The sequence below is a fragment of the Cavia porcellus genome, unplaced genomic scaffold, assembly GCF_034190915.1.
Source record: "Cavia porcellus strain 051 isolate PalLab524CR breed Dunkin Hartley unplaced genomic scaffold, mCavPor4.1 scaffold_23, whole genome shotgun sequence".
Taxonomy (NCBI): domain Eukaryota; kingdom Metazoa; phylum Chordata; class Mammalia; order Rodentia; family Caviidae; genus Cavia; species Cavia porcellus.
This window is the reverse complement of record NW_026947506.1, coordinates 31,114,332-31,137,937: the sequence shown is the minus strand read 5'-3', so window position 1 is coordinate 31,137,937 and position 23,606 is coordinate 31,114,332. Positions and strand designations below refer to the sequence as shown.

The window sequence follows — 23,606 nt, the reverse complement described above, 5'->3', positions numbered from 1 at the left end:
CCCCTGCAGGACCTCTAGGGCTCCCTGAGGTGGGCACAGGGCCCCTCACTGCAAGCAGGATAAGGGGTGACCATGAGCAATTCATACTGCTCCTACATGAGTCCCTCCCAGGGCAGGGTGGAGGCAGGGCCGTGGATGACAGTGTGGGGATGGTGGGAGCCAGGCAGAGGGCTATGAGGGCCACAAGATGGGGTCTCCCCATGGTGGGGTTCTGGCCACTGCAGGGTCTACACAGACACCCCAGGTTCTCTTAAGCCCACACGCTTCTGCACAAGGCAGTACTGTCTGGGCAGGCAGCAGCTTCAACACCTCCGAGCCCCCTGCCCGCCCAGAGCTCAGCTCCTTCCCCATCCATCCTTAGCAGCTCTGGCCTTCAGAGCTGCCGACTCTCTCCCACCCTGTGGACTCCCACCTACAGCCCGTCACAGTCCGCATCAGCTGGACTACTCCCAAAGAGGACGTTAACGAACCCTCAAATCTTTTCCCCAAAGCCCACAGTGAAGACACAGGACAAACTGGTGGCTTTTTTCTTTGCAGATTTTTTTTAGTAGACATAGTCTTTTTGTTGTTGTTTTGTTCTTTCTCATTTTACAGCAAACATTGCAAATATAGAAATTTTTTTTCTGTACAACAGAACAACTACAGTGTACAACAGAGACTGGGCTGGGGGAACACGCCGTGCTTCCCATGTGGCGTTCCCCCAGCCGCCTCAACCCGTCCGTAGGCATAGCCCCCTCCCCAGTTCCACAGGCTTCAGGACTCTCCCAAGGGCCACTTGGCTGCCGGCATCTGCTCTGTCCTCTGCAGTGGCCTCCAGAGGTGGCGATGAAGAGACAGACCGGACAGAGAATCCACAGAAAACCACAGACTGAGAGATTGCGTGAAGGGCTCAGAAGCCACGCCGGCCACGCCCCACAATAGGTATTCTATGTCTTTTTTAAAGAATTTGACTTTTATTATTTTTTTAAAAAAGGAAGGAAATAAAGAGAGAGAAGAAGAAGGCAGAGAAGAATCAAAAGAGGAAAGATAATGAAAAAAATCCCCACCCCACCCCCACCCCTAAGACACAGTTTTCCGAAGTCCCTGGCGTGTGTGTGTGTGAGTGTGTGTGTGTGAGTGTGTGTGTGTGTGTGTGTGAGTGTGTATGTGTGTAGGAATCCGAGTGTGGGTTACATGGGTGTCGTCGGGACACCTACCCATGTCTATGTCCCCTCCCGCTGTCCCCGCACCCGGCTCCCACCCTGTAACGCACACGCTGTGTTTCACCGTGAGTCTCTGAGTTTCAAATAGCTGTGGTGGATCTTGTATCCTTTTTGGTCCAATGGCATCACGAGTTTCGGGAAGGGCAGGGCCACCACCTCTGTGAGGGCTCAGGACTTGTGCTGGGCGGACACGCCCTTCCAGTAGTCCAGGATGTCGTGCAGATCCTCGTCCTTGGCGAACTGGACCTTCTTGCGCAGGGCATGGCCGGCCGCCATGAACTCCTCGTCGTCCTTGGGGCGGCGCCGGCTCAGTCTGAGGCGCTCCCAGATGCTCTGCGAGGCCCTGCAGGGGTACTCGGGGCTGGACGAGTAGCTCAGGTTGTGGTACTGCGGCGACAGCTGGGAGTAGGCAAGGTCGCGGGGCCGCGGCCGGGTCAGCGGCTCCAGGATGGATGCTTTGCGGCCACCCAGGCCCTCGTGGGCGGGTGGTGGCAGGGGTGGCGCGGGTGGCTCGGCGGCGGGGTGGGACCCGGGGTAGGAGTGCCGGTGCTCGCCGTACTGGCGGCTCTTCTCGGCCTCGGCCCGCAGCACCGCGGCTGCGGGGGTCACAGTGAGGATGGCCTCTGCTGCTGGTGAGCTCTTCTCGATGTACTTGGCTTCGGCGGCTGTGGCTTTGTGCACGCCGGGGGGCTCAGTGCGGAAGGCCCGAGGGCTGCGTGTAGAGCCGGTGGACGAGGTGCTGGCCCGCGGGGGGCCGGGGGCCGCCTCCACACTGTGGTGCCGCTGCAGGCCGTGGCCAAAGGCCTCCTTGTACACAGGCGACAGGAAGCCGTGCTTGGTGGCCAGTGGCTCGGACAGCAGCACCAGCTGGGGCTCGGCCGTGGACACAGGCCCAGACTTGGCACCCTGAAAAGAGGTGGACTCAGACTTGAGCGCGTCAATGCAATTGTTGATGATCTGGTTGACCTTGTCCACCTCCTTAGCGATGGTGGAGATCTCGGCCACCGAGCTCTGGCTCTCAGGGCCCGGCCGGCCCAGCTCACAGTCTCTGCGTTCGGGCTCCCCTGTGCGCACCTCCATGTAGTTTCCCTTGCTGGCTTTGGGCGTCTCGCTGCTCTCCACGAGCTTATACTGTTCCACTTCGCTGGCTGTGGCTGGCAGGTACGGGATGCGGGTCACAGTCTCGGGGCCCAGCAGCGGGCCCTGGGACAGTGGCGCCAGACCAGGCGCCTCCATCTCGGGTCCGTACTTGAGCTCAATAATGGTCTTCTTGAGGCTGCCGGCCGCAGCCGCTGAGGCGGCCTTCTTGTGCTTCTCCTCCTGGCGCCTCCGCCTGCGCAGGCAATAGTAGACGGCACCCAGCACCAGCACCATGCCGAACAGGCAGCCCAGGATGGTCATGATGTAGTGGGTGGCCGTGGAAGGGCTGGGCACTGGCCCAGGCGGGCTGGGGGGCTTGGGCAGGCAAATGGTGAGGCAGGTGTGGTTGTGGTGTGTGCCCGAGCTGGTGGATACCACGCAGTAGGTGTAGTTGGTCAGCGTGTACAGGTTGGTCAGGCGGATCTCTTCCTGGGCCTGCGTCAGCCTGGACACGGTGGAGGACTTGCTGTTGTTGTAATGTTCCAGCGTGTACATGCGGTTGAAAGGGCTGGGCAGCTGTACTGTGATGGTGGCTGAGTTCTGGGTCAGCTGCTTGACCTTGATGAGGGGACGAGCCTCAGCCTGGGTGGCCAATGTGGGCAGAGCCACCAGAGGTGTGGTACCATCTCCAGAGAAACACTCATCATCGTTGCAGGGAACTTCGGCTCGGCTCCCCAAGCTCGGCTCTGGTGGTGGTGGCGGTGGTGGTGAGCGGCCTGGCTGGGAGCGGCCAGGTACCAGACGGGGCCCGGCCACCTCTGCCGCATAGGAGTCCTCTGTACAGACGGACAGCAGTTTGCTGAGGATGCTGCGGTGGCCATGGCGGCCCTGGCCCAGGAGGAAGTAGCCAGAGTAGACGGGCGGCGATTCGCACTGCATGCGGTCGTAGGTCTGCGTGGTGTTGGTGAAGGCGGCCAGCCAGCGCAGGAAGCCCAGCAGCTCGCAGGAGCAGTAGAAGGGGTTGCTGTACAGCTCACACACGGAGAGCTTGGTCAGGCCCGAGAAGGTGGCACTGCTCAGCTGCTGGATTCGGTTCATGGACAGGTCAATGTTGACGATGCTGGGACACTCCCAGAAGGCGCTGGCCATGACCACCTCAATGAGGTTGGCCTGCAGGTAGAGGTACTCCAGCTTGCCCAGGCCACGCAGCATGCCCTCCGTAAGGTTGCGCAGCCGGTTGTAGCCCAGCTGCAGCACCTGCAGGTTGAACTGGCCCGAGAAGGCACCATCCTCGATGTAGCCGATCTCGTTCTTGGTGAGGTTGAGGTACGTGAGGTTGCCGAAGCGGCTCAGTGACGCGTACTGCACGCTGCGGATGCGGTTCTCATTCAGCCGCAGGTCCACGATTGTGCTGTTGATCTGCTGCGGGATGGCCTCGTAGGGTGGCTGGTTCTGGCTGCAGATGGCCAGCCACACAAAGCCCTTGTCACCCTCAATCAGCCAGCAGTCGCCACGGGCCAGTCCGCCCGCATGCAGCAGGGCAGCCGCCGCCACGCACACCCACAGCATGCCCCTCCCACGCCCGGCCATCGGGACCGCCCTGGTGGGACACCCCGCTCAGCCTGCTTGGGGGACTGGGTGGGGGGCTGGGCAGCAGCGCCCAGAGGGATGGAGGGGCGGGATGGGATGCCACCTGCACGCTCAGAGGTACGCCGTCCCAAGCTGCATGGCTGAAGGGCACAAGCACTGGGAGGGAGGTGCCCCCCTCATGGCCCGCCGCCCCTTGTCTCCCACCCCAGTCCTGCGGCGGCCACGGCCTCCTTCCCCATGGGCCTGCAGGTCCTGTGGCAGCTCCACGGGTGCTGCTGCTCCAAGGTCGCCCCTGCTGCAAGACAAAAGAGAAGACGTGGTCACAGAAGGCCACCTCCAGGGCTCACTGGTTGAATGTTTCTGGGTCCTAGCCAGCTGTGTTCCTCAGCAGCGGTGGCTGAGGAGAGGCCAGGATGGTCCCTCAAGGTCTCCTGCAGCCTCTGGCCTCGATGCCACATGTGTGGCTGGGCTCAAGGGCACAGTGACCAGGTGGAATCAAGTCTTGCATGGCCCATTTTACACTCTGCAGTCCTGGACAGATGAATTAAACTGAGGCACAGGGAGAAGACAAATGTCAGCCAATCCAGATGGGCTGCCTCTGGCCTGGCCATGCGTCTGGGTGATCGTGATAGCCATGGTGCCCTCTGCCTGGGGTTGAGGATGACATTTCTACCCCCAGGAGGGTTCAGTCTCAGCTTCCTTGGCAGCCTGCAGGGGGCGCCTGAGTCCTGGCTGGGTCCTCAGCCAGGCAGAGGGGGCTTTCCACTGACTCATGATCAAGAGCCTGGCCTGAGGGTCCTCCTGCCATGTGGCCGTCATGTCATCCCTGCCCTGGGCCTGTTTCTCAAAGCAACCATCCAGGTGGTCTCCGAGACTGTCTGCCACCTGCCTGGTGCCAAGCATGTGGAGCTGCCCCTGCCCCACTTGGTGGATCCTGTCAGCGAGGCCAGGAAGAGACAGCGGCTCTGCCGTGAGGTCCCTAGCTCCCCCACCCTCGCTGGTCAGTAAGGACACCTTGGCAGTCCTGGGGCCTGGGTCATCCCCTGCACCCCTACTGGAAACTGCAAGAGGCTGGGCCGAGCCTCCTCCCAAGCCCAGCAGGGAGCAGCACCATGTGGTCGCACAGACAGGGCCAGACCCCCTGCACAGAGGGGCCATGGGTCCCCCACCTGCTTTTTCCCTCAGGAGGAGAAATGGGTGTGTGTTTGCTTGTTAATTTCTGGATTTACAGCCGCCCTCTGTCCCTGCTTTGTGGCCTGGCGGGCAGCCAGGAGAATGTATTTCACCCATATTGACGTCCGCAACTAGTCTGCACTGAGGCGGTTCAAATTAGGAGAAAAAAATATAATGATGTGAAATGGATTTTCCCCTCTTTGGAAACTTCATAAAGAACAATTTTTATCTGGCTCCTGGGAAGTCTGTTCTGATTTAAAGAGGGGTGAAGGCAGAGGAGGTAGGGGCTCCAGAGCAGCCCCAGGGGATGTGGCGGCGGGAGGGGGCCTGGGCTGGGCCCTCGCTCCGATGGAGGGGCCTGCTTTGGGCTTCAGTCCACTGAGGGGCACTGCCAGGAGGGGCGGGGACCAAGCACCGTCCACTTGCACATGAAATTCACCATCGCAGGGCAGCACCAAGGTGCTCGTCTCTGTCCCACCCCATCCCCAGTGTGGTCCCAGGAGCCTGTGGCTTGTGTCCCCAGGGCTTCCTGAGAGCCTAGGCCCAGGCAGAGGTCTCAGGGAATGTGGGGCTGACAGCCTCCAGAAGGGGGTGCTGAGAACCACAGGCCCCTCTAGGAAACTTGGCGCCTCTGCAGGGCGATGGTAATCACCCTTAATCTCTTGCTCAAAATAACCCAAAGTCAAGTTAAGGAGGATTACAGGCCTGAGAGCCCTTATCAGAGGCACTGCGGCGTTCCCGCTGCAGTCATTGCTCCCAGCCGGCGTCACCTGTGGGTTTGCACACTCGTGTGCCCGTGTGCGCAGAAGCTTGCCTACACGGGGCAGCACGCAGGTCTATGCACGCCCATTGAACACACGTGTGAACATGGCTCCCAAGGTGATCAGACTCCACACCGGGGCTCACCCTTCCTGCTCCCGTCCTCTCAGGACACCACCCCCCCAGCTCCAGTGCTAGAAACAAGGGAAGGCTGGGCACTGCTGGAGGACCAAGGGTTCCATGTCCAGAGCCTCCCTCCTCCCCATCCTGGCTTCACCTCGAGTCTCCCGGGTGGAGGGACCAGCTGGTGGCGGCCAATCCGGTGATTAGCAGCCCTCTAATGAGGATAGCTCTGCTGTCACCTCTGTGGTTCCAAGCATCTCACTCCACATTCCATACCACTTTACAGATGGTGAAACTGAGGCCCAGAGAGAAGGCCTTGCTCAAGGTCACAGTGACTCAGCCCTGCTTGGCTCCTGAGGAACGGCGGGGAAGAGAGGGTGGGCACCTCCCATAGTCTGGAGGACACAGGCAGAAGCAGGGCAGGGACCTGACAAGAGGAGTTTCACAGGGAATGGGCCAAATTTCCTTGGCACACATCTTTTCTGCAAGCCTAATCATTCATAATTCACGCAGTCCCCTGGTCCTTCCCCTTACTCTGTGCTTGGCTATTCACTCATCAAACCATGGCTGCCAGAGCAGGGTGCTGGGCCAGCTGGCTCTTGGGGAGCTGCACAGACCCTATGGAGCCAGGCTGTCCTTGCCCTTCCCCCACATTCCCAGTGTCCTTGTTCCATGAGATGCACTGCTGTCCCATGTCTCGGACCTTGACGTGCCCCTGTGCCCCTATGGAGCCCGACGGTAGGTATAGGGGCCCCTGCAGGTCGCCAATCCAGCAAGTGTCATCACCTCACAGACAGGAGTGGTGCAGGGACCAGAGAAGACCTGTGTCCAACAAGATGAGGGAGGAAAGCTCCCTGTCACGAAGGGTATTCAAACGAGAGCTGGGAGCTGAGGGCAGGGTTGCCTGTCCTGGGAGGGGGCAAGCCAGCACATCCCCACTGGCCACTTCAAGGAGCCATAAGGGGCAGCACACACATCTGCCTTCACACAGCCCACTCAGGGGGAGGAGCTGCCACCAAAGGCCCTGGGCTGAGAGGGCTCTGACTGTCCTAGAGCCTGGATGAGTGGGTGCAGGTGTCTCAGCTCCCAGAGTGGGGCCACCGCCCCACAGATCAGAGGGACACTCAGTACCAGCATGTGCGCCCGGAAGTGTGGGGCCAAGGAGCCAGCTGGCTCCCCCTCCTTGCCACTAGGCATGGACATCCTGGCCCCCAAAGGTGGATCTTCAGGCACCCTAATCCTAGCCAGAAGGACTAACGATCTCTGGGGCAGACGAGGCAGGCAGAGCTGGGGAGGCGATGCAAAATCTCAGGTGGTCAGGTGACTTCCCCAGGAGGGCCTGGGGGTGCTGAGGGGCCCATGAGGAAGATGGGGAGGTGCGAAGACCACTGCATCTGGACAAGGTCCCTCTTTGGAATGTGCTGTCCAGGATGGGACAGTGGTGGGGCATGCCACATGGACACTGTGCTGAGGAACTTCCAGACCACGATGGCAGGGTCATGAGGACAGGAGAGGACCCTGACTGTGGCCCAGCCATCTCCTCTCCTGTTTCTGCTCCTTCTCCCTGATTTTACAGGTCCTCTGGAGGGTTGGTGGCCACAGGGGAGGCACAGAGCCCAGGGGTCTGAGCCTGAGCAGTATCCTGGGGCTGCCTCAATCCCTGCCCCATGCCGGGCCTCAGTTTCCCTGCTTCAACCAGAAATCGTTGAATCAGGTGCCCTGTGGTGAGGCATCTGGGGTTTGGGGTCTACCTGGCCAGAGCACTGGCGAGGTATCCTGCCCACACGTGCAGGCACACAGACTCACGTGCCCCCATAGCACTGCTGTCACCCTGGAGATGATGGGACAGTGCGGTCACATCGGCCCTGCAGCCTGTCCCTACTAATGGAATAAAGAAATACGGTGGTTCCAGGCTTTTAAACTTCTTATGACCAGATTTGCATAATGGTGGCTCTGGGCTGGGATGGAGTGCTCCTGTCTAAAAATATTGTCCCTCTCCTTGATCATGCAACCGGACAGCAGCTGGGGCTGGCCTGGGGCTGGACCAGGGCTGGCCAAAGGATTTACTGATGGAGTGGACTTCCTTCCACCTCCGGCGGAGACGCAGGCCAAGGGCCAGGCGCAGGGAGGCAGAGATGGCAGGAAGTTATAGATCGATAACTTTACCCTGTTCCAATGTTTAGCTGATAGATCATGTTTACTGCTAATGTTTGCCCGCCTCTGCAGCGTGGCTGCAGCCGGTGCTGCCTGCCCCAGCTCTGCTGGACAGCCCACGGCTGACAGGCAGGTCAGGGAGGGCCGGGACCTCCGCCCGCAAGGCCTGAGAGCCCAGCCTGGTGCTGACCAAGAGCAAGTGTGGCCGGGCCACCCCCACTGCAGCAAGAATCGCAAGACTGTCCTAGGCCAGAACATGGATGTTGGCTTGGCCATGCTCACTCTGGCTGTGTGACCTTGGGTAAGTACCTTACCCCAGCTGGGCCCAGGTTTCCTCGTCTGTCAAATGCAGATAATCGTGGCATCTCTCCCCGGGTTGCTGTGAGGATGGTTACTTAAAGAATGCGGCACCTTCCCTGGCACAGGGGCCTCTGTGGATGTGCCTCTCCAGCTCCCCTGGCTGCCCATGGTGGGGTGGGAGGAGCAGACCAGGCAGGGAGGGAGGACAGGGCAGGCTGGCTGGATGCGCATAACAGACAAAGGCTCCTTCAGTTCAGCCGCTGGCCCTGCACAGGGAGGTCCCCCAGGACGCCCAGGGCTCAGGGGCCTCACTCCCATTTCCTGTGCCCTCCTCCCGTGTCCAGCAGAGAGAGAGAGAGAGAGGCTGGCTCTGGCGGCCGGCCGGGCGTCCAGGAGGCTGAGTCAGCAGGCCTGGCTCCTTGTGACTTGGCCACAGGGTCGTCCTGGACCTCAGCTGGCCCCGACCTTCTGGGAGGCTCAGCTGGGGGGGGCAGAGGGAACCACAGCCAGCCCTGCATCTCTCCTTTCAGGGACTCAGAGGTCACCAGGGACAGTCGCAGGACACAATGGGAAAGGTGCTAGATGACCTTGGGCCTCCCAAGACCCCTGCAATCCCGGGGCCACTGAGAGCAGGAACTGTATGTGTGCAAGCGGACAGAGGGACTCGCATTTCCCTCATGATCTGCATGTATTAAGTGCCTACTGGATACCAAAGCCTTCCTCTGTCCAAGCAGAGGGATGTCAGTTACCTCCATTAGACAGTCGAGGAAACGGGGAGACCAAGAATCCACCAAGCCGTTTGTTAAAAAGTAGATTCCTGGCTGGGTGCGGTGGCGCACACCTGTCATCCCAGCTCTCTGGGAAGCTGAGGTAGGAGAATCGCAAATTCTAAGCCAGGCCTGAGCAACTTAGAGAGACCTTGTTTCAAAATAACCCTGTAGCTCAGCACCAAGGTCCTGGTTCAAGCCCCAAAACTGGGGGGAGGGGGATACATAGATTTCTGCCTCACCTCAAAGCTTCTGAGGGACCCCAGATGGCAGGAGGGAGCCCCACCGCTTGCACCCCTGGCCCTGGGGCAGGAAAGGCTCTGGGCCCCGTGCTCCATCCCCTTCCCCCTGGGCCCTGCAGAGCCAGGCTGCTCTGAAGTTAATTAGGGACCGAACATTCAATGGTCTGCTATGCTTCCACTGGGCATCTTTTTAAATTAAAAAACATGATGTATGGCACCGTTGGAGGGAGAAATCACTTTGGAATGGCTCCCTGCTCAGGCGCCAGCAGGGATGCAGGGAGAGGGAGCTTGGCTAGCCCCTGGAGACCAGGGACACATGTGACCCTCTCCAGGAACACAGGCCCAGTTTGCTCCACGGAAAGCACATCACCCAAGCCAGGCTCGGGTCTAGGTGTCCCGAGGATGCGTGGCACCTGGCCCATCACACCCTCCTGACCCTGGCAGCCGGGAAGTTCTATCTTTAGTCTGACCTGAATCTCTCCAGCTGCTGGGAGCAATGGCTGGAATGAGACCGACGGCAGAGCTCTGCAGTCCTCTTCCTAATAGTGCCATGGCCTCCAGGAGCCCCTGAGTTCCAGGAAGCCCTTGCTGATTACCCTGAGCTCGAGGATTCTGTCCCTGTTCTGAACCCTGATCACAGCCCCGAGGGAGGGCAGGACCTCATCACAGGAGGCCACATGGCGCTGGTGGCTCGGTGGCTGGCTCCCTCCACACAGACACAGTGACTGTGTGCCAGCTGATCACTCGCACACGTGTCCTGCCTCCTGTCACCGTCACGACCACCAAATCAGCACATATTTCCTGGCTGCTGCTAATTACACTAAAGACTTCAGGCATGGCTCCTGAGTGGGGACCATAAATGAGCAATTAGCCTTCAGATGTTACATTAATAAGGGAAATAAAATACCAGGAAATCTGGGTGTGGTAGCACATGCTGTAATCCCAGCACTCTGGGAGGCTGAGGCAGGAGGATCATAAATTGGAGCCCAACCTGAGCAATGTAAGAGACTTAGTGAGATCCTGTCTCAAAATTTACAAATAAAGACAGACAGACAGACAGACAGACAGACAGGCAGGCTGGGAATGAGGCTCAGTGTGAAGGGCTTGGGTTTAATCACCAGTTACTAAAATAAACATCACTATCGAGTTCTAGTCTTGGTTTACCCCAATATAAACATGGTGGCCAGAGCCAGACTTGTCAACTGGGGGAGCCACAAATCTACCTGTAAGGACAAGGAGACACCCTGCACTGTTCCCCCAGAAACCTGGCATTTGCAAACAGGGCTCTCCTGTTTGTCACCTGAAAACTCCTCACTTTGGGGCGGGGACGCCACATCCTTCCAGATGGTTGGGAAGGCATTGGCTGCTCCTGTGACCTGTAGGAGGCGTCCCCGGCCGCCTCTCCCCCAGCCAGGCCATATCCACCCCCACGGCCACCATCAGGGACTGTTTCTGGCTGCCAAGGAGCTGGACCACGCAAATGCCTGTCTCTTGGTTGTCACGTGGCCCTTTCTGAAAGTGTCCTCATCTGGTCCCCACGTGGCACCAGCAGCCTCTTGGGAAGAGTCCTACGATTTCTTTTTTTCCTGTCTGTCACTATCCCCAGGGCTTCTACCTGCACGTGTCCAACCTCCATGCAGCCCGGGGACCTCAGTGTCATCCTGAGACCAGCCACCACCTGTCTCCCCGTGCCTCCGTGCACTGAATTTTCTCGCTGAGCATTCAGCCACCTGGAGCGGATTTCTCTGACCCAAATCGAACTGCCGCTCCCGAGCAGGCAGCACACTGTCCTGACACTCTACATGGACTCTAGTCCCGCTGATCAACCTGTGGTGCTCCAACCTCTCCCGCTTCCCCTCCCCCGCAGTCCCACATGGCTCCCAGTGCCCTCAGGAGAGTCCATGCGTTGTAGGGCCAACACAGCCCGGGGGATGGTCCCATCAGTCTCTCTCCTGCACCAGGAGGCTGTGCCCAGAGCCCGAGTCTCTTGCATTTCCCTGAAGACGCCCTTTTTTCACTGGGAACACCAACTCCACATGTGCCTTCTGCTCAGCACTGTGTGACCCCAGGCCACACTCTGACCCCGAACAGCCAAGGTCTGACCCATCTTGAGTCCGTCCTCTGGATGGGTCTGGTTGGGAGTGGGCTGGATACAGCACAGAGTGGGCACTCTGTGCTGGGCACAATGGGACCCACGTGTCACCCGCACAGCGGGCTCTGGGAGTCATGGTTTCCTGGGGGCCTTGGCCTCTTCCTTCACCAAAACAACACTGTCTGATCACCACCATCAGCTCACTGTTTGCTGGAAAGATACCTTGGTCCCTCTCCACTGTCTGTCGGCTTAGCTCCCTTAGAACCTCTCATCTTAAGAACCGGCCGCTCAGGTGCTGACATCAATTAATTCCGCAACCACTAGCAGGTAATATTCTAGCCCGGCACACAGGACTCAGGGAAACTTCACCGAGTTCTCCATAATGATCCTCAATTTTTCTTGTAAATTCATTCCTGGAGATTCCTCCGGGGGGTTGCTTGCTATTGTTTTATGGTTGTCGTTGAATAGGGACCGTTTATTTCATTATGTGTTCTCGGCACAGATGAAAATTATTGATTTGTATGATGTTAGTTTTATATCCGGCCCAGTACCTTCCTATTAAATTCTCATATTAAATTATTTTTCAGTTGGTTCTCTTGGGTCTCGAGGGTCTCAAATCATACTGACTGCAAATAATTACAATTCTTTCCTGGAGACACGCCGTTTAATTCTGTTTCATGTCTTATTGCTATGTCCAGAATTCCTGAACCGTATAAAAGCATCATTGCTTTTTTTTTTAATAAGTTTTTGAATGGGAGTCATTAAAAACATTATCATTTGGAATGATGCTGACTGTTGAGAGGAAGAAGATTTTTTAGTGTGACAAGAATACGTCTTTTTAGGTCTATTTATTGCAGTTACTTTAAAATCAGAAATTGGCATAGGATAATGCTGAATATCTAGTCATTTAGTAGCAGGGCTTTCTGGCTGACCCACTGAAGCTATCTATTATATCAATAGATTTTTCTAGCGTGAACCATCATCTTTGAGTTCTTTGTCTAGACCCTACATAATCATGTCAAATTATCTCTGACATTTTTCAGACTTGGATTTGGCTGAGAATTTTTGATCCCACGTTCATGGGTGAGCTGGGCATGGGTTTCATCCCCTGGATGTCTTTGATAGTTTGGGAATTTGGCTGGTCTCACCTACCCCTACAGACAGAGGCCACCAGATCATCCGAGATGGGCTCTGGAAGGGGACACCCTGGACCCAGGCTTGGGGGCTCTGCACTGTGGTGAGCTCCAGGAGCCCTGTGGGGAAGCACTGTGAATGCTTTGTTCATGAACCATTGTTTCTCCAGGGCAGTCATCTGTTTCTCTGTGTGCCTTCCATGGGGCTTGTGGAGGGGAGGCTCACAGCAGTTCCGAAGGCATCCGGTCTGGTGGATTCTGAGAACCCAGGGATTCCGGAGGGGCCAGCCCCAGGGGCTGTGAGGCCTCACAGCAGAGGCCTGGAGTCCACCTGGCTAGGGCCCACTGATCTCATGTGCACAGATGAGGCACAAAGATAGCAGAATGGGAACAACTGGTCCATCCTGACCTCTAGGAAGCTGTTTCCCAGTGGTGATCAGCACCAGCCACGCTGCAACTGGAGGTGGCCCTGCACTGCTTCTGAGAGGTGGAGGTGACCTGCCCTCCCCATGACACGCACAAGCAGAGCTGGGGTCCCTCTTGGTGCCCTTGAACCCAGGCCCAGGCCAGCCAGAGCTGAGGCAGAGCCGTGTCTGCTGCACAGCCTGTAGCTGCCAAGGGAGACAGCAAGTCCCCTGCACCAGCTGAGACACTCACCCAGCCAGGGGACCTGGAGGACACTGCACCATCTAGAAAGAGGCCCACATCCCCGGCAGGAGGGACAGGCCAAGCACACGCCTCGCTCTTCCAGCACCCAACCTACAAAACCACAGTACAGAAGGACAGGTCTGGGGACGCTGCTACGAGGTGAGAGACAGATGAGATGCCACAAGGGGCCCTGTGTCCCCAAAGTTCCCTTGTCCCCATCTGCAAGGGGGCAAGCTTGGCACCTAACGTGGGCCTGGGGGACAGAAGAGGGAGTCATGCAGGCATGGGTCATCCTGACACTTGCTAGTTCTGTGGGCCACGGAAGTCCACGTGTCCAGCAAGGAACAAGGGCTGGCAGCTGAGGACAGAACCAGCAGGGAGAGGGCCAGGGACCGGGAGACAGCAGAAGCCACCCCTACCCTGGCAGCCCAGGGCCATCTCCACAGGGTTCTGCTCACAGCTGCGGTCCTGAGGCTCAGCCCCTCTCTGGGAAGAAGCAAAGGGAGGCCCAGTCCCTTCGTTAGCCCTGAAAACACCACGGCCTGAGGTAATATCCCCACCAGAATAAAAGCCCAGCCCCTCACTTCCAGCTGTTTCAGGGGGCAAGCTCTGGGCTGTGAGAAGAGGAGATCATGGCTGGCAGCTGGGACCCTCCCTTCCCTTCAGCCCCATGGCATCCTCTCCAGGCCTTTGCTAATGTCTGTGGTGGGGGGTTGGGGGGGTTCCAGGGTGGCAGGGAAGGGCAGCCATCATGCATGACCCACACTGAGCTCCTGTCTCCCTGTCTGTCAAGCTGTAGTGGGTCAACTGAGCAAAATGACAAGAGGGCCAGGTGTGCGGGAGGTAGCATAGGCCTGTGATTCTAGCTATGCAGGAGGCTGAGACAGGACAATCACCAGTTCAAGTTCAGTCTGGACAAACTAGCAAAAGCCTGTATCAAAACAAAAAAAATAAAACAGGGCTGGGGCTGTAGCTCACCAGGAAGGCCCCGGGTTTAACCTCTAGTACCACAGAACAACAGAGTCCTGTGAGGAGAGACTACTCCGGTCCCCTGTCTGCCATGGCAGGCTACCAGAGCAGAGCAGCCGTGCACCACATGCAGGTGTGTGAGCACAGGTGGCAGTGCGGCTGTGTGTGTGTGTGGGGGGGTGTGTGCCCGAGCATGTGCACATCTGCAGCTGCCACCTGCCCCTCCACCCCTCACCTGTCACACCCACACATGCACACGCATCACGGGCAAAAGTGTCCGCTGTGAGGTTTGGACCCAGGGACTTTGAACTGAGCTGCACCAGACCTTTTTACTTCTTGAGACAGGTTCTTGCTAAGCTGCCCAAGCTGGGTCTAAGCTTGCAAGCCTCCTGTCTCAGCCTCCCAGAAAGCTGGGACTGCAGGCATGAGCCACCACTCTCCTTGCAGAGTGTCTGATTCCTGTGTCCCAGCAGCGGAGTCCGACAGCCGGAGCAGCTGGAGGGTGTTCCATTTTCGGCATCGCTGACAAGGTTGGAAAGCACCCAAGTGGGGTGCGAGCGCTTCCTCTCGGGTCGCAGCGTCCTGACTTGGGAAACGAGGCCACGCGTGCTCTGGTTCACACCAGACTCCCCAGCACCCTGCTGCCTCACAAGCCCGCCCGTCGCCCGCCTCCCGTCTGTCTGGCTTCAGGAGAGGGGGGACACACAGCTGTCCCTGCGAGAGCACATGGGCAGGTTCTCCTCTCCTCCCTGCCAGCACCGCTGGGTCCTCGGTTGCTCCCTGGGTTTTCTCCCCGTCCTCCTCTCATGTATCCAGTGCCAGGACCCAGCTCCTCCCTAGTCCAGTCCGGGTGGCCCACAGCCGCCTCAATGCTTTCCCGGGGCTTCACCAGCTGAGGGGACATGGTGGGGGCAGGTGTCATGGCAGGACCAATGTCCAGGAAGGGCCAAGGGCAGCGAGGAACAGGGCTGGGAAGATGGGCGTGAGGCCACTGTCCGCTCTCACAAATGCCAGGAGTAGGGGGCTGGCGTGAGGACAGAGGACCCCGCCTCAGGCCAGAAGTCATGGTGTCCAGCGAGTCCTCCAGGAAGCAGCAGGTGGACGCACTTGTCCTCTCAGACAGGGCCCCAGGGGAGCCATATTTGGGGCGCTGGCCAGGTCTCCTCATGGGGTGCGGGCACCCGGAGGGCTCTGGCTTGGTTTGGGGGCTCTGTCTTTCCTCACCCAGTCTCGCTGTCAACCACAGCTTGGATGAACCTGAGAGCCTGCAGCCGTCACAACCAACACCCAAGTGTCCCACCCTCCAGCTCAAGCCCATCTCACTGAGTCCCAGGGCCAAAGCCCGGGTCAGGGAAGAGCTGGCGGGGAAATGAGGCTCCTCACCACCCAGGGGACAGACAGAGGCAGCAGGAGCCCCACTTAGCACAGCCACATCGGGCAGAAGAGAGGAGGAGACGCGCTGGTTCCCCCCAGCACTGCTTGGCTCTGGACTCGGGGAGGGGACAGAGACGAGCACTGTGTGCCACGCACGGCTCCTGGAGCTGCGCACCTGTCCACGGACGTCTCCTAATCCCGAGCGCTGATGCTTTGGCTCCCATTGGAGCATGGAGCCGAGCGCTGCCCTGAGTGCCCGCTGGTGTGAGGCCAGGCGGCCTAGCCAGAGCCTGCCCATCGCCTCGAGTCACGGTGCCTTTGGGTCAGCAGGGCGGGTTCCAGAGAGCGAGTGACCAGGAGGACAAGGTGCGGCAGCACAGCACAGCAGAGGATAATGCTGGTGATCAGTGACCTCTCTGACCACTGAGGAGCGTTACCCACACAGCCCGTGCAAACCGGCAGGCAACATCCACAAAGGCAAGGATTGTGTGGGGCTGCTGCACCCCAGGAAAGAGGCACAGCGTGTGCCCATCAGCATCGCCTGTGATGGCTGCACACGGACAGTGCAGAACAAAGAGGGCACAAGGCGATGAGCACCATGGAGTATTATACAGCAACAAAGAAGATCCAATCACCTAGCCCTGAGGGGTACTACACAGAGGAAAGGAACCAGCCGCCAGCCAAGAAGCAGCTGCTTTCAACACCTCTGTCCCCGTATCTGGAGCTCAGACCTCTTACGTGGATTTGACCACAATGGAGAAGCCAAGAAAAAACAGGGAGGCAGACAGGATTGCGGGGGTCGGGGAACTCCCAGCATACCAGGGATTCGTTTCTACCCGGGAGGGGTGAGTGTTCAGGTATTCATCGTATTATCCCTTATACCTTCGGTCGTATTAAATATTTTATAATTACTGAAATATTAATTAGGGTTTTCTTAAATGTTTGAGATGTCGTGAATATTTTATAATAAATTTTAGAGTGTTTTGTAAAGAAACTGACTGCCGTTTCTCAGGACTGATCTCCCCGTTGGTGGGGGTATGCAAGAGTGTGCAGGGTGTCTCAGGGCTGGCTCCGAAGTGGGAACCCATCCAGACCCAGCCATGAGTATCTCGGCACCGAGCCCTAGCATGCAGACGTGGCCTGGAGGCCTAGGCAGGGAATATTTGGTGCCAGGTGGTCTCTGGGAAACCAAGGGAGGTAGTGGTAGTGTCCCACCTCATGTGCGGAGGACACAGACACAGAAGTCAGCACTGCCACAAACACAGACAAGGCCTGGCATGGGCAGTGGTCTCTGGTGGCCTCTGCATGGCCGCTCACCCTGGCCCTGCTGTTTTCTACTTTCAGGAACGGGGTGATCTGAGTGGTGGCCTGGAAATGCATCCACATGTCCTCAGGCTTTGTGACTTCCACAGGGGCCACAGTCAGGCCCTGGGAAGGGACCAGTCTTCCATTTCCACCCAGGGCACGAGAGGAGCACAAGTATTCTTCTGTCATCGCTGCCTTAAAGGGAATGAGCATTTCTACTCCTCGCCTAGTGGTGATACAGATATGATGGCAGGAGCAGGAGCAGCCACTTTGTTTCCAGACACAGGTGATGGTTCCAGAGCTGTCCCACCAGCCCTTGCCTCTGACCTCTGTGCTGTTTTGTGAACAAGGGGTGCACGTCTTACTTAAACTTCCATGTTTCCGGAGGACTTTGTTTCAACAGCTTGGCTTAGGACAGAGAGCGAGTGCTCACCTAGCGAGCAGATTCCGAGGTGGGGCTCGGTGAAGTCTGGAGATGTGGGAGGCACAGAGGGACAGTAAGGAGTCCACTGACCTTTCTCATCCCACCATGCACATGTGGCTTGTGAGAGCCGCCTCTGAGCCCAGCTCCCTGCTCAGCCTGCTTGCCTGGGCTCCGAGCCCAAGGGTGGGCTGAGGCAGTCTGGACTGCAGGTCTGCTGGACACATGGGGCATTTGGAGCCAGGGCGGAGGTGGTGTCTCCCTCCCCTCACAGCTTTAATGTCACTCACTGTCAGGCTGAGATGGACTCAGGCACAGACCGGCCACACGAAAGAGGCAGGCGGTAATCAAAGCCGGGCTCCTTCTCTCTCTCCCCCTGCTCCCCGTGGAAGCTCTGGCAGGAAATGGGGAAGCGGCCCCAAGAGCCCTGGGCCCTGTCTCTCAACATCACATCACCGCCATGAAACCAGCCCTCCTGAGACAGCTCCCCCGCAGCCGCCCAGACTCTCCTCCCCCGAGTCCTCCCCCTCCCATCGCCCCATGGCTGCCATCACACCGGCTGGGCGCAGCCTCTCCCCCATGACCCACTTTGCCTGCTGGATTCCTGCCCACGGGTGGGGCCGTGCAGGGCAGCCTGGCTGTGAGTCATGGCTGAGCGTGACGTGGGCAGAGTGACGGCGTGCACGTGGGCTACGGGGTCATCAAGCACATGACAAGTAAAGGAATGGGGAGCATGTGTGTGCTCACACACAGACACAGCTGGGTCGGCCAGACAGTGTGCAAACACAGACATGCCCGGGGGAAGCAAAGAGGGCTGCATGGAGGAGACAGCAGTCCTGCTCCAGGCTATGCTGGGCCCCAGACTGCAAACTCAGCTGGGCATTTCCTCTGCAGAAGCCCAGCATGCACCACTCACCATCTCCCACCTCTTCCTGCCTGAGATACAGATGAAACGGCTAGAGGTGCAGCAGCCATCATGAGACCGTGAGGACAAATGCTAAGGAAGACAGGGTCGGAAGCTTTGAGGACACTGAACCATAGATGACTGTCCTGGGTGGTGCACCAGCTGCATATGAGAAAAATGACTCCACACAAGGGGCTCAACCACACGTCTGGAGGGTTCTTGTCTTAGGCAGCCAGCTTCAACCCCTCAGTGACATAGCATAAAATAATGCTGAGTCACTTTACTAGAAAGCTACACTCTGTTTAATTCTTTTCCAAGCTTCTGATGACATGAGATAGAGTCTTACATCAGGGTTGGTAGGTCTTGAACATCTCTTTACACTTGCTATTCTCTCTCTCTCTCTCTCATACAGCAGACCTTGGGCTCCGAGCCTCCCCTGGGGCTACAGCATCCAACTAGAATTTAATAACATTGTTTTCTTTCCACTGAGTTTATTTTTATGATTATGAATTCTATTTATGGCAAGGGAGACTTGTTTCCCATTTGTGTGGTGCTATAAAGCTTCCTCTTTAAATAAATGTATTTAAGTTTTTAAAAACTGGATTGATTTAGAGAGAAGCGGTAAGAAGCCCGGGAGGTGGGGGCCCAGGAGGGTGGTGGCCGCCCCGGGCAGGAGGGCAGGTAAAGGTCCCTGGGGCCGGCGATGGTGTGGTACTGTGTGCAGGGGCCAAGGTCCTGGTCGCTGAGCCACTAACTCAGAGTCCCAGGTTCTGCCAGCCCCGTGTGCAGAGACTTCAGGAGCCGGGCACTCAAGCCTCCGTGACCTTTTACTAATTAGCCAGCTCCTCGCTCTGCAGCCTCCGGCTGATCTTGGGCAGCAGCTCGACAGGCCAGCCGAGGCTGCCTGTCACTCCGCAGCAGATAAGTGACCACGTCCTGGGAAGTGTAGAGGGACCCGGTCCCCGGGGGGAGAAGACAGCACCCAGGCTCTGCCAGGTGGCACTGGAAAAGTCACCAAGATGCCAACCGGCTCACAGCTGCCACCCGCAGCCCCTCTGCTGGGGATGGCACCAAATGGAATCTCCAGGAGGGCACAGGGGCCTGGGCTCCTCACCATCCACTACCAGGCACCCGGCTTCCCAGCAGCCTCCAGACCAGGCTCCACCCCGTGTAGTTCTGTCCTTTGTACTGGACACAGTGTCTGCCCAAGGTCACCTGGAGTCTGACGAACACAAGAGGTTCCCTTCCATCCTTTGTGTGTATCATGGAAACTGAATGCACTGAGCTATATCCCCAGAACTTTTTATTTTTTGAGAGAGGATCTCACTAAGTTGCCCAGGCAGAGCTCAAACGCGGTCCTCCTGCCTCAGCCTCCCAGAGCGCCAGATGGCCAATGTCTGCCACCTCACCCTGCTTCTTTTGCAGATTCGTTACCATTGCTTGGATAAAAGCAGCTTCTAGGGAGGGCAGCAGCTCCCAGTGCATGGAGAAGGCAGAAAGAGGAAGGGAAAACATCAGCGCCCAGATCACAAAGTGACTGTACCTCGAAGGGACTCAGGAGACAATGCATCGCGTCCCCAGGTTCCTGAGGAAGGCCAGACGGACACACACGCTCCTCCAGATCCTGCAGGAGCCACCAGGGCCATCTGCTTTGCCACCTGCCTCCTAGGTAGATGCATTGGGTGGTGCCCCACCCAGTCATTCAACAAACATTTATTCAGCACCTACCACCTGCCAGGCTCGGGAGGATCCAAGCAGAACCAGGGTGTGGGGGAGCAGGGAAGAGAGAGAGCTGGGAAGGTACCCAGGAAGGTGCTGGAGGCAACTGGCACCCACTGCATGACGCCTGGAGTGTAGTCCCTGAGTGCCACCCAGGTCACTGGCATATCCTACTGATACCCGCTTCAGCACAGGCCTCCTCAGCCCCACGTCAGAGGTAACAGACTGGAGGTCAGGGGTGGAAGTGGCCCCCCGAGAGCCCAGTGTCCAAACTCAGCACAGCAGGGTCAGCACACTGCAAACGCCCTCCCAAGTTAGATGATCTGGGGCCAAGCATCCTGGGCGAGGAACCCCGTAACAGAGGCATGAGGGGCACAGGCTGTGGCCAGCAGTTCTGGGGAGACTGCAGTGTGTAACACCCCATGATCATGCCAATGGCCTGAGGTCACAGGTCAAATCGGCACAGCCTCACCCAGACTGTCCATGCCCACTGCAGCCTAGGCTCTGTCACCTCCTCATAGTCACCTACCCCTGAGCCAGGAGCTGCAGCCTGGATGCCTGGGGGTCTTGGGGGACAGACATGCTCAGAGCTGGCCCAAGTTTGCTCTCAGGCATGCCATGTTCTGAGGTTGTGTCTGCTGCTCCTGGTACTGGGGCAAAGTGCACATTTTGGGGTACCCAGTGGCCCCACAGAGTAAGGAATGAGGTCTCTTGGAGGTCCCAGGAGCTGAGTCTAGCCCCTGCAGGAACAGGCACATCTTGGGTGGTTCTATAAGTCTCTGTCCCTTTGCTCTCAGCTGGGACTTGTGGAAGGTAAGTGCCACAGCCATTCATTACAAACTCAGCCTTAGACCCCCTCAGCTGGAGTAGCCACCCTCATGGAGACCCTTCACCTGCACCCAGGAGTGCTGCTGGCCCCACAGCACCTCCCCTGGCCATGCCTGGTACTGCAGCCCAGCTCTACTGGCCCTGGTAGCACCTACACCCAGCAGACAGCCTGGAGCTTAAGCAGATGCTGGTGGCTGCCGTACATGGATGCATGTGTGTGCATGTATGCGTGTGTGTGTGTGTGTGTGCATGAATCCATGAGGGGCTCCTAGCATTCCAGCACCGCCCCTACCCAGCCAGGTACCCGTGCAGCATGTGGCTGTGGACATCTATCAAGAACCCATCTCTACAGGACACAAGACAGTGCCACAATGCACCATCCACACATCAAGGCTTGTCCAGGATGCCAGTCTGTTGTGAGGTGGCCAACACCTACTTGAGCCTCTAGGGTCCCTGATACCACCCCATGCCCACTGCTCCTGTGCAACCCTGAGGCAGCCTCTTGGGCCTCTGTCTACCTGCTGGGGACAGCACCTCTGGTCAGAACTCATCCTCATCTTGAAGCTCAGCCCACCTCTCTTCCTGAAAGGACCTGAGGTCCCCACCTCACAGGCCCTCAGGAGACATCCCTGTCCTGTGGGTGCGGGAAGCAGGACACTGCTCCCAATGGGGGTCATGGGCATCTCATTTCAGGACACAGAATAACCTAGTCCAGAGAAAGCACAGGACGAGAGGTCACCAGGGCAGTGTTAGCTGTACAGCCAGGGAGAAGGGAGGGTTAAGTGGCCCATCCTTGGCCATCTCAATACCTTAATGGCAAATCAGAGAGGACAAGGATCTCTCAGCGCCCACGGTGGACAGACACATGGAGGTGAGGACAGAGGGTATCAGCAGAGCCACAGCGTGTAGAGGATGAGGAGCCTGCAGCCACCACACGCTTCCCGTGCTGTTCACTCTGTAGCATCCTAAAGCTTGGAGTGGACGCAGGAGGACAGAGTGGCAGGTGTCACTGGGCAGGGTAGGGTGGGTGATCAGAGGACACAACTCCTCAGGACAAAGGGACCCGGGCCAAAGGCTGCCCCGTCCGTCCCTCGAACGCATTCTCCGGGGCTCCCAGGCTGGGCGTGAATGCCGAAAGAACCTGTGATGGGAGGAAGTGTGTGTGCAAATAGACAGTGAGTGGCGTGTAATTACCTAAAATTGTTGGTTAGAAGCGGATGTAAATAACCAAAAAATATGTGGGGAAGTGGGGGGGAATGCTCATCAATTAGAGCTAATTACTTAACAGCTAATTCAAATAATAATGGACTGTATTTGAATATGCTAATGAGGCTGAACCTGTCTTAGAAAAGGTAATTGAAATAAAAATAGCAGAGGCTTCCAGGCTGAGACCGAAGCCCAGGGACCCTCAATCCCCCTTCCGCAGGCTTCTGCCCCGTGTCCCTTGCTCCTTGGGGAACCAACCCTGCTCTTCTCCCCAGCCTGTTCACGGCCTTTCTCTGCACCCCACAGCACCAGCGCCCATGGGACAGGCACTGTCCTCAGCCCCAGGCAAAGGCAGGAATTGGGGCTCGGGAGTGCCTGCTGTGTACCTAGCCACCACTTTCCAAGAAGCCCGCTCAGCACCCCCATCCTGAGGACTGGCCAGCGTACCCTCCTGCTTGACACCCCTATTGTCCAGCCTCAGGGTAGCGCACAGGGGCCAGCGTAGGGCTCAGGCTGCCTCAGTGAGCTCCAAGCAGCTGGTAGGGCTGGCAGGACCCTCTGGGGACTCCAGGGAGACAGCTCATTAGGAGTCTTCCATGGACACATGCACTGCACTAGGGGTGCCTGAGTCTGGGCTGCAGTGTCCAGAACAAGTTCAGGGTCTGCCAGAGGACCAGCTCCTGCCCAGGCCGGAGGTGTGAAACCCCCGAGGGGAGCTGTGCTGAGAAGGCAGGAGGAAGCCAGTCTGTGTTTTGCAGAGACTGGGGAGGCTCCACTGGGCAGAGCTTGCAGGGGACTCTGGGGACAAGGTCATAAGCTGCCGGGTCCTGAAGGGAGGGAAGGGTCCTACCAGGAACCAAATGGAGCTGCATCTGAGCTGTGCCACATCCCATGTGCTTCAGACAAACCCCTCCCCAAACACTATGCCTCGGTTTCCTCTCTTTGATCCTGTCCTGCTCTGCAACCCGGCCTAGGAAGCTCAGAGACCACCTGGGCTACTGGGCCAAAGCCAAGGTCTCACCCTGGAAAACACATATGAATGCTGTCCCTGATATTTTGGGGTTTATCAGTCCCTCCAGACCATCGAGGACTCCAAGTTCCTGTTCCACAGATGGGGACCCCCTGGATTGGACTGCAGCAGATGGGAAACCGAGGCAGAACACATCCATGGAACTGCTATGGGCCAGACAGTGCTGGACCAAGACAGCCCTGGAGCTGCTGTATCAAACGGACTGGGGGTAAACTGAGACTCTACGAGGACAGATTTCCACAGCTGGGGTATCAGCAAAGAAGGAGAGGTCTCCTTCGTCTCAGGCACCCACTATGTGCATGCAGTTGGGAAGGCGCCGGCTTCTCCTCTCCCCATGTCCCCAGGGCTGGGGACGCCGGGCTCCCTCCTCCTACCAGGATGGGGACAACTCATAGACTTGCAAATGTCCGGGTGAGAGGGGTGGGAAAAGCACGGCGCCCAAACTTGACATTTGCATTTCAAACACTTATATCAGCAAAACAAATAACAGTAATTATACCATTTGCATATTTTGTGCAATGATTGTTTAGCGAGGTGGGAGGAGGGGCGCCTGCTGATGCCAGCGGTCTGGACCGGCACAGCTGTGC

The 23,606-nt window shown here is 57.8% G+C and overlaps 1 protein-coding gene across 8 annotated transcripts in view; it reads right to left on the bottom strand.

Annotated features, from left to right (window-relative positions):
• Window positions 1-519: 519 nt before the first annotated feature.
• Elfn1 (extracellular leucine rich repeat and fibronectin type III domain containing 1) overlaps window positions 520-23,606 on the bottom strand; it is a 55,242-nt gene continuing 32,155 nt past the window's right edge. For 7 of the 8 annotated variants that reach the window (XM_063234034.1, XM_003470063.5, XM_063234030.1 and 4 more), the window contains exon 2: window positions 520-4,167. In XM_063234034.1, coding sequence (XP_063090104.1) covers window positions 1,371-3,872 — 2,502 coding nt within the window. In that variant the 5' untranslated portion in view covers window positions 3,873-4,167 and the 3' untranslated portion in view covers window positions 520-1,370. The remainder of the gene's footprint in view (window positions 4,168-23,606) is intronic. The other variant, XM_023565189.2, reaches the window with a different exon arrangement.